The following is a 13786-nucleotide window of genomic DNA, read 5'->3' on the forward strand; positions in this document are numbered from 1 at the left end:
TTAGCCATTGGCCGTAGCAAATTTAGAAATATACAAATATATAAACCACATCACAGCAGATTTGGCCAATTTGTTACGGATTTAAACAACCCACACACCATATGAAAAAACTTAATCCTATGCATTTCTGCTCAGAAAGAAGCATTCCAGAATTTTGTGAGACTTACTTCTAGGTAAGTTTCTTCATAGGGTTGCAACCTCAGACATTTCCCCCCAAACAACTAAATGTCTCCAGTGCAATCCTAGACATGTCTACTTAGAAGTAAGTCCCATTCAGTTCAGTGTGATCTCCTCCCCGATAAGTACATAGGACTTACATCAGCCCTAGACAGGACAGCCAATGGCCAGGGTGACGGGGATTGTACTCCAAAAACATCTAGAGGGCCACACCCTGACACCTGAGGCTTCCATGGGCCAGATTTGGCCCTCAAGGCCTCTCTATCCATCCATTGTGATTCTCCCCAGGTCACACACCCCCCTCCACTGGCCTTGCTTTGCAGCCTCCTTCTTTTGCTTGAACTGTAGTCGTTCCTCTTGCTCTTGCCTGGATGGAGGATGCTGCAGTATGTGTGTAGAAAGCAACTTCTGGCTTTTGTGTTTCTGTACAAAGCAAACTCCACCCACTTTCCCCTCTGGCCCCGCCCTCCACTGGGACACAGCCCCCATTTGGGATGTGTTGTGTGCTCCGCAGTGCAACTCACACCCATGTCAATGGCCGAAGACCCTCAAGTACTGCTTGTTCTGCACAGAGAATTCTCGTGATAGTACATTTTACAGTTCCTTTGTGTGTGTGGAGGGGTGGCATTTTCACCCGCACTTCACAATGTCTCAGGACCACTGTATACAGTGGTACCTCGGTTTACAAACATGATTGGTTCCGGAAGTCTGTACTTAACCTGAAGCTTACTTAACCTGAAATGAACTTTCCCATTGAAAAAAATGGAAAGTGGATTAATCCATTCCAGACGGTCCATGGAGTACTTAAACTGAAGCGTACTTAACCCGAGGTATGAGTGTAATTGGTTCCGGAAGTCCGTACTTAACCTGAAGCGTACTTAACCTGAAGCAAACTTTCCCATTGAAAGTAATGGAAAGTGAATTGATCCATTCCAGACAGGTCCGCAGAGTACTTAAACTGAAAATACTCAAACTGATGCGTACTTAAACTGAGGTATGACTGCATGCTGCTTCCTGGAATTATGCCTCTTTCTATCCTTTTCTTGTCCAGTCCCTAGATTTCTCTGCTGTTTCAAGCCTGATTAGCTTAAGTGATAAAATAAATGCAAGACACACACAATGCTGTCTAGGAAGAACCTGCAGGTAACTGGCAAGTTGCCTTTGCTAAGAGGTAGGCAGAGCTGAGATAAGAAGCAATGGTGGCTCAAGCAGAGACGGCGGGAGAAAGAGATTATAAAATCCCCTCCAAGCTGCCAATGCAGTCTGACCACCACACTTTTAAAAAGTTAAGGCAAAGGTTATGCACAATAAGAACTCTGTGGCCAGAGTAGAACCTGGGATCAAGTCCCCACTAAGCCCACGGGAAGCTCACTGGGTGACCTTGGGCCAGTGAGAGTATCTCAGCCTAAGCCTACCTCAAAGTGTTGTTGTGAGGATAAATAGGAAGGCGATAACCTCATAGTGGAGTGCAGCTTCATCTCCTCCCACTAGCCAGTGCTTGCATACCCCAAGGTGACAGGATGAGAGTCAGCAATAGCAAGGAAGAGCAGACTTGGCCCCAGGGGGCTGGAGGTAGGCAGGGGGCACCTCCTTAGGGGCATGGGCCTCAGCAAGTGCCTGGTGATGCCCAACCCTGTGCTGGCCCTGGGACTTTCTGATTTATTTGTTATTACATTTCCATCCCACCTAAGAAGCTGCACTGGACAGAAGGAAGAGAGAGAGAGAGAAACCATGTAAAGATGTAACAGTTTCAGAGATTTCAAAGTTCCAAGGACATGTTCTGATCAGGATACAGCTCACAGTTCCTTGCAGAAATTCTCTGCTTCATCCCACAACCATATCTGGTGGTAGATCAGGAACCCAGGTAAATCTGTAACTCTTGACAACAAGCTTGAAGCAAAGATCCAGGCCTCTTCCAAACTCCTGTGGAGCAGCCCCCCTGCCTCCTTTTCCAAACTGACTTCTGGAAGAGCAGGTTACTGTATGCTTCACTATTGCGGAGAGAAGGGCAGGAGGGGCTCTGTTGCTTTTGCAATGTCTTCTCTTCTTAATCATGAGGATAACAGCATGGGTTATATTTGCACTCATTGGCCAGAACACAAGGAGGCAGAATTAGGTGTGCTACTTTGCAAGGACTTGGGTAGAATACTGCCTGCATGTTTTCCTTTATACCTCTATAAAAGCTTACCTTTTTTCGTGAAAGCTGAACATTCAGGGAGGGGTCTGAAATATTATTGAGGGGTTCAGGACCGCACAGGACCTTTATGGCGGCAGCCCTCCGTTTGTATGGTTCAGTGCAGGTATCGACAACCTTTTGGGGCACCAGTCAGAATATGGCTGCCATAGGGGGTGTGGCAAGATACATTTCTGAAAAAGCAGAAAAAGAGACAGGGCCACAAAAAGTTGTGAGCATGCCTCCCCACCCAATCCATGGGGAAAAGGCACCTATATCAACCACCATCACACTCACTCTCTGAGAAGAGTGCTTTGCATTGCTGCTCTGTCCAAAACTGGAAGGAGGGTGGGTTTCCAGTCCTGACATCCATTGAAGTGTGGGGATGCCTGAGGGTGGCATGTGCAATGGAGGAGAGGCTGAACCAGTGTAAACAGGTACTTGGCAGGAAGAGCAAAGGGTTACTCGTGCATTGTGGATTTTTGAAGGTGCCATAGGAGATGCTGGTGGCCAGACTGGCGTGTGGAAGTATCATCCTGGTAGCCCTTGGTTGACTGTTCTTGGGGAATATTACAGCGTTATAATTCTGATAGCTCTTCCCTTCAGTAGACACCTCTGAACATGACCATTCTTGTTCTTTTTGTCTTCGCAGATGAACTTCTGCCACGGCTTCTTGTGATGAGCAATGATACACTCTGAAGTCTACAGAGACCAAACATCCAAAGGAATGGTTGCTTCGCTTCCTTCTCACTGTCGTGAAATGAAATGGTGTTCCTAAGGTGATAACTGCTTCTTGCAGTCTAGAAGACGCAGCTTCACTGGGACATTTTGTTTTGACTTTTTTTGTCTGCAAATGCACATTCTGATGGCTGGCGGGCGGTGATGACACCATGTAGAAGGTCCTGAAGGGGTGTCCTAACTGAGTTGCAATGGTTTTATACACTTCCCCATTTCCAAACGGCTTTCTGTCAGCACTGCATTCTTTCTCCTGGGGCTTGATCTTCCCATGTTATTGGCTTGGAGACAGGCTGATAGCCTCCTTTGTGCCTACCACCTATGAGAAGCGCCAAAGGGGAGATGATCCGTGCTACTTCCACGCTCTGTGCATCATCATCACCACTCCAATTTACCTGGCGCTGCTGGTGGTCTCTCTGCCTTTTGCCCTGATCGGCTTCCTGCTCTGGTCCCCTCTCCAGTCTGCTAGGCGACCGTACGTCTACTCTAGGCTGCAAGACAAGAGCCAGATCCATGGAAGCACGTTGCTCACAGAGTGGAAGACCGCCAGCAATGGGAAAAGCTTCTGCTTTGGCAGTGCCAATGTCTGCCTGCTCCCAGACTCCTTGGCAAGATTGAACAATGTTTTCAACACACAGGCCCGTGCTAAGGAGGTCGGGCGACGGATACGGAATGGGGCTAGCAGGCCACAGATCAAAATCTACATCGATTCCCCCACAAACACGTCAATCAGCGCAGCAAGCTTCAGCAGCCTGGTCTCTCCTCAGGGCGGAGATAGTAATAACCGTGCAGTCAATGTGGGCATCAAGAGGACAACCTCGATGGAGTACAAAGGGGACAACTCCGTCTCGAACAACAGCGAAGATGGTAGAGATGGCAAAGCTGGAGGAGATACCAATGAGGGCGAAGACGGCAACACGTGCATTGTGCGCATAGGTGGAGAGGACAATGGGCACATTTCAGACCTGGAAGCAGGTAGCACTGGGGGCCAAGTCAATAACAGCAAGGGGCCAGCAGAGCGATCACCAGAATCCGAAGCCGAGAGCCTGAAAGGCCAGACTCCGAACCATAAGCAGAAAGAGGGGGATTCTGGGAGCCTGGATAGCTACACTGCCTCACGAGAGTCCCTAGTGAAGGTGCGTGCTGCAGACGGCCCTGTGGACCAGAGCACTGTCAACAGCAAGCTCCTTTACAAGGCCTCACTGATGAAGAAGACCTCCTTGAGAAAAAAGAGAAACACAGACGAGCTCTTTGACCACGAGATCTCCGCTTTCTTCCCTGCCAATTTGGACTTCCTGTGCTTGCAGGAAGTGTTTGACAAAAGGGCGGCTGAGAAATTGAAAGAGGAGCTCCACCATTACTTTGAATACATTCTGTACGATGTCGGGGTCTACAGCTGCCATGGCTGCTGTACCTTTAAGTTTGTGAACAGTGGCCTGCTTTTTGCCAGCCGCTATCCAGTTATGGATGCTGCTTATCACTGTTATCCCAATGGAAAAGGAACAGATGCCTTGTCTTCTAAGGGGGCCCTGTTTCTCAAGGTAGGTCTCTTTCTATATGAAACTGATTCAGGGACCTTTAATTCTGCAAGCAGGACAAGTGCATATATGTGTGTGTACTTTGCATGTCTGGGCCACTATGCAAATGCAAAATTTGTGGTGTGCAATAAAGAACACCCTGCTTCGTTGGAACATAGAAAGCTGCCTCATACCGAGTCAGACCATTAGTCCATCTAACACAGCATCAAAATGAATGGGACTTATCCATTTCAATATGGCCTGCAAACGAGAACATCCTTATGGGCCATGATTCCGGCTCTCCTCTTCTCTAGTTCTTTTATATCATTTCTTCGCCATTTGTGTGCAAAGAACTTTACAATCCTTAGCTCAAGGAACTTTGTAGCCCTGGGGAGGTCGGTCGTGGTGGCAATGGGCAGACAATGGGCAGCCCTGCCTCATCCCTTTATGTATCTTACATTTTTCTGAAATATTAGTACTTACTATAATATTGGCTGTTTGATCTTTATAGATTGATTTTATACTGTTTAGAAAGGTTTTGTCAAATCCAATCTTTTCCAGTAACTTCATCATAAATAGCCAGGAGACATTATCAAAGGCCTTTTCGGCATCCACAAATATTATCACCACCTGCTTTTCATTATGGACTTCTAAGTATTCCAAAACATTTATAATGTTCCTAACCTTTTCTTTCATTTGTCTCCCAGGAAGGAAACCCATCTGGTCTTCATGTATCAAATGTCTTAGAGTCATTTTCAATCTATTTGCCAATATCAATGTGAAAAAATTGTAATCATTATTTAATAATGATATCGATCTATAATCTTTATAATCATTATTGAATAATGATATCGGTCTGTAATCTTTAGGTTCTATTGGGTCTTTATTATATTTTGGGATCAAAGTTATATATGCTTCTTTCCTGTCTCCAATACCCTATTCATATCGTCTTTGAGTGGATGCATTAACTCCTCTTTAAATTTCTTATAATATCCTGCCGACAGACCATCAGGCCCTGGGGATTTTCCTGTCTTAATTTGATTTAGTGCCCTTTGCATTTCCATCATTGATATTGGAGTATTTAATATCTTTGCATTTTCTTCTGATATTTGTCCAATTTACAAATACTCCAATATCAATTCTGCATTTTCTTGCTCTTTCTTACAAAGGTCTATGTAGAATTTAACAAATTTGTGTCTTATCTCTTTTTGATTGGTTATGGGGGCTCCATTTTTAGCAGACTATGGATTATCCTTTTTTTCTTTTTCTTTCTTCAGTTGCCAGGTTAATAACTTTCCTGGTTTATTTTGCAAATTCAAATCTTTTTTGTTTCATCGCTTTAATTTTCCTTTCTATATCTTGGTTAAATAGCGTAGAGTATTGTCCTTGTAATTGCTCTTTATTACCTGTGGTGTTTTTTTTTTTACTAAGTACCTTCTCTTTTTTTGTTAGTTCCTTTAATACCTCTTGGGTCTTCTCTATCAAATTGTAGTCTGAGATTGTTCTCGGCTGTATATACCTTTTTCACCCTCATCCCCAAATCTTTGGAATCCCACACCATATCGATTCCACTTGATTAATTCTGAGAACTTGAATGAAATGTATACCGAACTGTGGCGCGTGGGAGGGCGCCCTCCACGCCCTGGGCAATGTGGGCATAAGCTCTGCCACTGGGAGGTGCCTTATTGTCTTCTTGTGGTTGTTTTATTGAAGGACTATTAAACATTCTGGCATATTTGGATTAAGAGTGGGATATAATTATTTTTAATGACTAAACATCAAGAAAATATAATGCAAAATAGGTTTGTTTGGGTTTTTTTAAAAAAAAAGCACAATAAAATATGCAAGATGGAAGGGATTATATATGCTGTGCATTTTGCATAATGTGTGCAGGTCATGCAATTCTGCTTTCTTTCTGCCTGATTGGGTTAAATTGTATTTGTTGTTGCTATGGAATGAAACACAGCCCTGCCCAGGAGAAGGATGTTTTAAGAACATAGGAAATCATTACATTGGACCATTGGTCCATCTAGCTCAATATTGTCTACATTGACAGGCAGGAACTCAGACAATGATCACTTCCAGCCGTACCCAGAGATGTCAAGGATTGAACCTATTGAACCTGCAAGATACTTTTTCACTGAGCTACACTCCCTCCCCAATCAGGTTTATGCTGCCAAAATTCCACAAATATTTCCTTTCATTTAGACATTTTCCAGCTCTAATTGCCCTGTTGAACTGCTTAGTAGTTGCCTTTTTTTAAAGTTTCTTGAGCATTTTGACTTTCTGCTATATGGAATATTTTTGGTTGATACTATTCATAGTTATTTGCATCAATGTATTATGTTTTAATGTATTATTTAGAGTTTTGACGTTTTTTAAATGCAAATGGTGTTGAAATTTTTTAAAAATAGCAAATTGATTAAATAAATAAATAGTCTAGAATGTGTGAATTAGGGCAGCTTGCTTTAAAGTGCAGGCTGAACAAAATTCCGAGTGGTGACCATCTTTTTAGAACGGGATTTTATTTTTTTCTGGAGCAGTGTGAAAATAGACTAAGAATTGTAGCATTAAAAAACCCCAAAACCTCCAGAGGCTTCCTGAACATTTTTGGGAAAATATTCTAAGAGTTTGGAATCTCTATATTCAACCTGATCTCTGCTGTTTGCAAATCAAAAGGGCAGAGCTATTTGCTGAACTCTCCTCCCATCCGTTCATAGTGACTCCCTGCCTGTTTTCCACCCACATTTACAAAGTTAATAAAAATTCAGTTGTTTCTTTCCTCCAGGCAAATGAGTCTGGTGTTTCATTTGCCATAAGCCAGGCCCCAAGCAAAGTGGGCTTCTCTGGCCTGTATAAATTGTGGCAAATTAATAAAATGTGTGTCATCTTTCTTATTTTGCCTTCTGCTTTTGCTACTGATGGGGGGCAAGGAGCTAGGCAGTGGATCCTAGTCCATTCAGATGAGTAGGGCCACTCCCCATCAACCTCAGTCTTCCCACAGTGTGAATAAAAATGCATGTGTTAGTGAAAAACAGCATACGGATGTACATTATATAAAGGAAAATTGTTCTGCAAACATGTGTGGATATGTGAATTTGAGATTGGGGAAAATGAGAAGCAGAGAGAAACCAAAATGTCGCCCATCCCTGGTAAAAACGCATCTCAGAGAGAGAGATGCAAAAAGAGCTGTTGTGAAGGCAGGGAAGAAAAGGCAGGCATTATGATCTCAGTGGCCATGGACTTTGCCCGTCTCATAAACCCAGTTGCATTGACTTTACTGTGTGGCGCATCTGTCAGTTTATGAGCTTGGGGAGCTGCTGGCTCACCTCCTGCCCAAGCTCTTACTTGGACTTTTGGCTGTACTTTCCGTCCCTTGTTCTTTATTGGCACCGCAGCAAACAGTTTGCAGGTGCCGAATGGGGAACTCTTTCACAACGGAATGCAATAAATCTCGGAGGACTCCGAGACCTGGGTCCCATTTGCCAATTAAGCAAGCCATGCCCTCCAATTCTTAAAGGACGCTTTCTTGAAAATGGTGTGAGGGAAATGGGTAGGGAGAACCTCTTTCATGATATGAGAACCCACTGGGGCCACCCAGTGAAGTTGAAGCTTAGAAGCTTCAGTGCCGATGCAAATAAGCACTTATTCACTTAACACACAGTTAACCTTTGGAATTCACTGCCACAAGATTCAGTGATGGTCATAAACCTGGGTGGCTTTTAAAGGGGGTATAGACAAATTCATGGGCGGTGGTGGTTAAGGCTATCAGTGACTACTGACCACAATGGCTTTGTTCTTTCTCCATGGTTGGAGGCAGCGTGCTTCTAAATACCAGTTGCTTGGAAAAACAAACAAACGAATGAATGGAGGAGAGAGAAAATATCTGTGCCTGGTACCAAAATCATAACAAAGCAGGTACCAGGCAGGCCTCCCTGGAGAAAGCATTGCAATAATAAGGGGCTATTAAAGAAAAGGCATGTTCTCTTGTTGCCACCCGCTGGACCTCCCTTGGAGGTGGCACTCAGAGGAGAGCCTCAGATTATGGGCAGGTGACAAAAGGTAGGGAAAGATACATGGAAAGGTGGTCCTTTAGGGATAGGGATTCTCTCTGGCTTTCCAAATAGGGCAGGGGTGGGCAGCCTTTAGTCCAGGCATCCCCAAACTGCGGCCCTCCAGATGTTTTGGCCTACAACTCCCATGATCCCTAGCTAAAAGGACCAGTGGTCGGGGAAGATGGGAATTGTAGTCCAAAACATCTGGAGGGCCAAAGTTTGGGGGTGCCTGCTTTAGTCTAATTTCAGAATTATTCTGCATGTTCAGACCTTTGGCAAGTGTTTCATTCATTCATTCAAGTATTGTATGCCACCAAAACACACACAATATAACATGGTGATGTATTAAACACCATAAAAATAGTACAATATGATTACAGGGACTGGCTGATAAAAAAATGTAAACAAGTGCAGAGGCCTGTCTACATAAAAAAGGCCTCCCTGAGACAGCTGAAAGTCAAAAGTGAGGGTGCCTGTTGGGTCTATGTTGGGAGAGGGTTTTGGAGCCTGAGAGTGGCAGGCTTCTGTGGCACAAGGGACCAGCAGCCTGCTAGGTAAGGAGAAATGGGAGGAGAAAAGGGGGTTCTGGAAAGACACAGTGAGAAGGGGGGTTCTGCCCACATTGGCCCTTGGACTAGCCCACCACTTGGATCTGGCCTCCACTGGCAGATAACCTCCACCCTTAGTGCAGGGGTAGGAACATACTGAACATCAAAACAGAAAGGTGCCTTGTACCAAGACAAAGCATTCTTGATCCATCTAGCACAGTTTTTATCTGCTCTGATGGGCAGCAGTGTGTAAATCTGGATTCTTTTACTGTATGGGGCTTTCATAAAATTAAAAACAAAGCAAAAAAGAAGAAGCCAAACCTCTCCAAAATTTGGGCATCATTCATGTCACTGACTCCCTTCAGCATGTGCATATATTAAGGATTAAGGGATTAAAAAACCAGTCTGCTTCCAGCTGCCCAAAGCTGAGTCATTGATTTATGACCCATCCAGGCAAGCTGGTAAGCCTCTTTTCCAGCTACTATGAGGATTGATAGACTTAATTATCAACTCCCAAGTCTTCACTAAGATGGGATGGAGGGACTTGTTTACTGCCAGGACTCAAAATAAAACAAATCAGTAAATCTTGCTCAGATCCTCTAGCCTAGCTAGAAAGTGCACTGGAGCAACATTGGTGCCATTTCAAAAATTCTCGTGCAAAGCATTTTATTAAGCATGCTGGGTGCAAAGTTATGGGTGCCTAAATCTCATTGATCACCATAAGATTTTGCAAGCCATGCTGTAGTGTGGTCTGTCATGAATTCCAAACTGTCTTGTTTGCTTGTTGTTCTTGCAATTCCATTGCTCAAGAACTAAAGAGTCATCAAACTAGCTCCATCAGCTCAATGAAGTTTTAGACTTATTTTTCTTCAGCAGCAGCCTCGCCACTCCCCATGGCGAATCACAAACTGAAGGGAGTGTCAAAAAAGGCAAGTATGGTGTAGTGATTAGAGCACCCATCCCCAGCCTGTCACCTTCTGGGTGTTTTGGGATACAATTTCCACCAGGCCATTCTGGGTGGAGGCTAATGAAAGTTGTAGTCAAAAACATATGCAGGGAGCCAGCTAAGCAGGTTGGGATCTGGTCAGTTCCTGGATGGGAAATCCCCAGAAAGCCTCACTTTGAGTTCTGCTAAGGAAGAAAGATGGGGGTAGCGTTTTTATTTATTTTGAAAATGAAGCTAGGAGTTGTTCCAAGAAAGAAAAAAAGAAAGAAAGAAAGAAAGAAAGAAAGAAAGAAAGAAAGAAAGAAAGAAAGAAAGAAAGAAATCCAGAATTGAACAGGGCTAGTGTAAGCCTTGTGTGTGAACTGTGACAAGTCCCACTGTGTTGCCTATTTACAAGTACAGATGGACAAACCATCAGAGGTTTAGTAACCATTCTAGGGTTTTGCAAGCACCTCGTACTTATTTCTGCCTACATACCTGTCCTGGGAATTTCTGCATCAGCTTTTAAAAGCAGCTTCCCATTTATTCCTAGGCAGTAATCTAAATATTTTATATATACACACACAGCCTCTGCTAATGCAAGACTTGGCTGGAATCCACACATTCTAGATGCACAAGAATCTTAAGAGAAAAGCAACAGTGGGCAGCTCTTGCTTTTGACTATTAAGCAGAATAAGGTAAGGTAAAGGGACCCCTGACCATTAGGTCCAGTCGTGACCGACTCTGGGGTTGCGCGCTCATCTCGCATTATTGGCCGAGGGAGCCGGCGTATAGCTTCCAGGTCATGTGGCCAGCATGACAAAGCCGCTTCTGGCAAACCAGAGCAGCACATGGAAACGCCGTTTACCTTCACGCTGTAGCGGTTCCTATTTATCTACTTGCATTTTGACGTGCTTTCAAACTGCTAGGTTGGCAGGAGCTGGGACCAAGCAACGGGAGCTCACCCCGTCACAGGGATTTGAACCACCGACCTTCTGATCAGCAAGCCCTAGGCTCAGTGGTTTAACCACAGCGCCACCTGGGTCCCTTATTAAGCAGAATAGGCCCTCCTTTAAATAAGAATGTGATTAGCTATCTCATTGTTTCCTGCTTTTCTTTATTTCTGGGAATCACCATCGTAGAGATAATGGGGCATTTGGTTGCCACCACATTCATTCATTCATTCATTCATTCATTCATTCATTCATTCATTCATTTCCTTTACCTTTCAGAGGTACCTGGCAACAGTTGCACATAGGGATGATTGGACCTATAAAAGTCTGATCTGTCCCAGTTTTCAGAGAGGATGGAACTAAGTCTGCCTCATCCTGTTTCCAGGCAAATTTGTAATGGAAAATCCTTTAAAATCTGCCTGGAAAAATGAACAAGAGGGAGGTATCAGAAAATTCAAGGGAACTCCCATGGTTTGCCGAAGTATACAAAATATTTGTTGTTTAGTCGTTTAGTCATGTCCGACTCTTCGTGACCCCATGGACCATAGCACGCCAGGCACTCCTGTCTTGCACTGCCTCCCGCAGTTTGGTCAAACTCATGTTCGTGGCTTCGAGAACACTGTCCAACCATCTCATCCTCTGTCGTCCCCTTCTCCTTGTGCCCTCCATCTTTCCCAACATCAGGGTCTTTTCCAGGGAGTCTTCTCTTCTCATGAGGTGGTCAAAGTATTGGAGCCTCAGCTTCAGGATCTGTCCTTCCAGTGAGCACTCAGGGCCAATTTCCTTAAGAATGGATAGGTTTGATCTTCTTGCAGTCCATGGGACTCTCAAGAGTCTCCTCCAGCACCATAATTCAAAAGCATCAATTCTTTGGCGATCAGCCTTCTTTATGGTCCAGCTCTCACTTCCATACATCACTACTGGGAAAACCATAAGCTTTAACTATACGGACCTTTGTAGGCAAGGTGATGTCTCTGCTTTTTAAGATGCTGTCTAGGTTTGTCATTGCTTTTCTCCCAAGAAGCAGGCGTCTTTTAATTTCGTGACTGCTGTCACCATCTGCAGTGATCAAGGAGCCCAAGAAAGTAAAATCTCTCACTGCCTCCATTTCTTCCCCTTCTATTTGCCAGGAGGTGATGGGACCTCCTGGATAAAAGCATAAATTGGGGGGGGAGGACCTCAGAACACCCAAGTGGGGGTAGAGGATGCTTCATGGCCACACTGAATGTTGACTGAATGCTGGAAGCTTGGAGGAGAAAAGAATGGAATGGAGTATCATGGACAAGAGCACAGCCAGCAACGCTGGCTCATAGCTGCCAAGTTATCCCTTATTTTGCTGAATAGGCTTCCTCGCGAGAAAAGGGAAAACTTGGCAGCTATGCGCTGGCTGGAACCCTGAACTGGAGCACTATTAACACAAACATTTTGCCTTGTATTTCTTTAGCATCTGGCATTTGATGCCCAATTATTTCAATGATTGTAGTGTTGCCAAATGACCAGGAAAAAAACAAACTGTCGTGCCCCTCTACCTTTAAACAGATGTGTGTTGTTTGCTAAAACCTGCAGGTTAAATTCTTTTGCACAGAGCTTAAATCAGGTGGGGAACCTCAGGCCTGGGGAGCTTAAATCAGGTGGGGAACCTATCCGGCCCTCTGTAGTTTGCCAAGGCCACACACCCCTCACTGGCTTTGCTTCACACCCAGTGTATTTTTGTCTGACTGGAATGTACCCTTGAAGTCTTATAGTGCTGCTTGTTTGCTTGCTTGCAGGAAAAGAGAGGCACTTGTGAGAGTGCGTAGAAATTAGCTTACCGTATAAGGGTAGAATTTGCATTAGTTGCTCCACCCAGTTTTGCCTCTGGTCCCACCTCCCACTAACATGTGGCCCTTGAAACAGTTGCCTAGAATGGAATCTTGGGCTGAAAAAGGCTCCCCCCCCCCGCTTAAATCATCACCTGCTGATTGCTGGACCATAGTGTGCTTTTAAAGGGACAGCTATGGCTCAGCACCAAAATTGACAACTCTACAATATTTGTGTGCAATGGCATTTAGTTTTTGGCAAGGCATTTAGTTATCATGGTTAATCACCTAGCCTCTATTTTGTCCAGTATTTCTTCCTTTTTAAAGCCATCTAAGATAGTAGCTTACTCCACATCTTGAGGCAGAGAGTTCCACAAGTTGCTGTGTTATGCCACCAGGCACTCCAAGCCGTGAGGGTGGATGGAAGGAACCAGTGAGCGATTAGAGCTAGTTCCATTAACATTTCATACTTACATTTAATTCTCTTTTAGCATGCTTAAATAATATATTAACATAGCATAGCTGCTTTGTAAAAGACAATAAATCTCTGCAGTCAAGAGGGCAAGAATGCCAACTCATAAAAAGGGATTTCTGTAAATCTTGTTCAACCCCAGTTTGAAGCCAAATATGCAGCAGGCAGGCAGCACATCGGAGAGAAGAAAATGCATTTCCAAAGCTTGGAGGAGAATGTGCCTTTTGGTCTTGCCCTCAAGTGTCCTTGAAAGGCTGCACCTGTGTTCTCAACTTAGCAAGAGGCAAGCTGGCAAGTCTTTGTTTTTGAAAGTGTATTGCATAGGATTTACTAGCATTCTGCAGTTACTAATGAAATGCCTACCAGAGGGTTAAAAGACACAAGAAAATGAGGCTCTAAGGGATAAAACATAAAAAAGCAGAGCGCTGGCTG

The 13786-nt window shown here is 44.3% G+C and overlaps 1 protein-coding gene across 1 annotated transcript in view; it reads left to right on the forward strand.

Moving 5' to 3' along the window:
- Window positions 1-13786, forward strand: part of SMPD3 (sphingomyelin phosphodiesterase 3) — a 123323-nt gene that overhangs the window by 87764 nt on the left and 21773 nt on the right. The window contains exon 3 of the mRNA XM_035120570.3: window positions 3003-4626. Coding sequence (XP_034976461.2) covers window positions 3280-4626 — 1347 coding nt within the window. The 5' untranslated portion in view covers window positions 3003-3279. The remainder of the gene's footprint in view (window positions 1-3002; window positions 4627-13786) is intronic.

Source organism: Zootoca vivipara, chromosome 6 (assembly GCF_965207765.1).
Source record: "Zootoca vivipara chromosome 6, rZooViv2.hap1.1, whole genome shotgun sequence".
Classification (NCBI taxonomy): domain Eukaryota; kingdom Metazoa; phylum Chordata; class Lepidosauria; order Squamata; family Lacertidae; genus Zootoca; species Zootoca vivipara.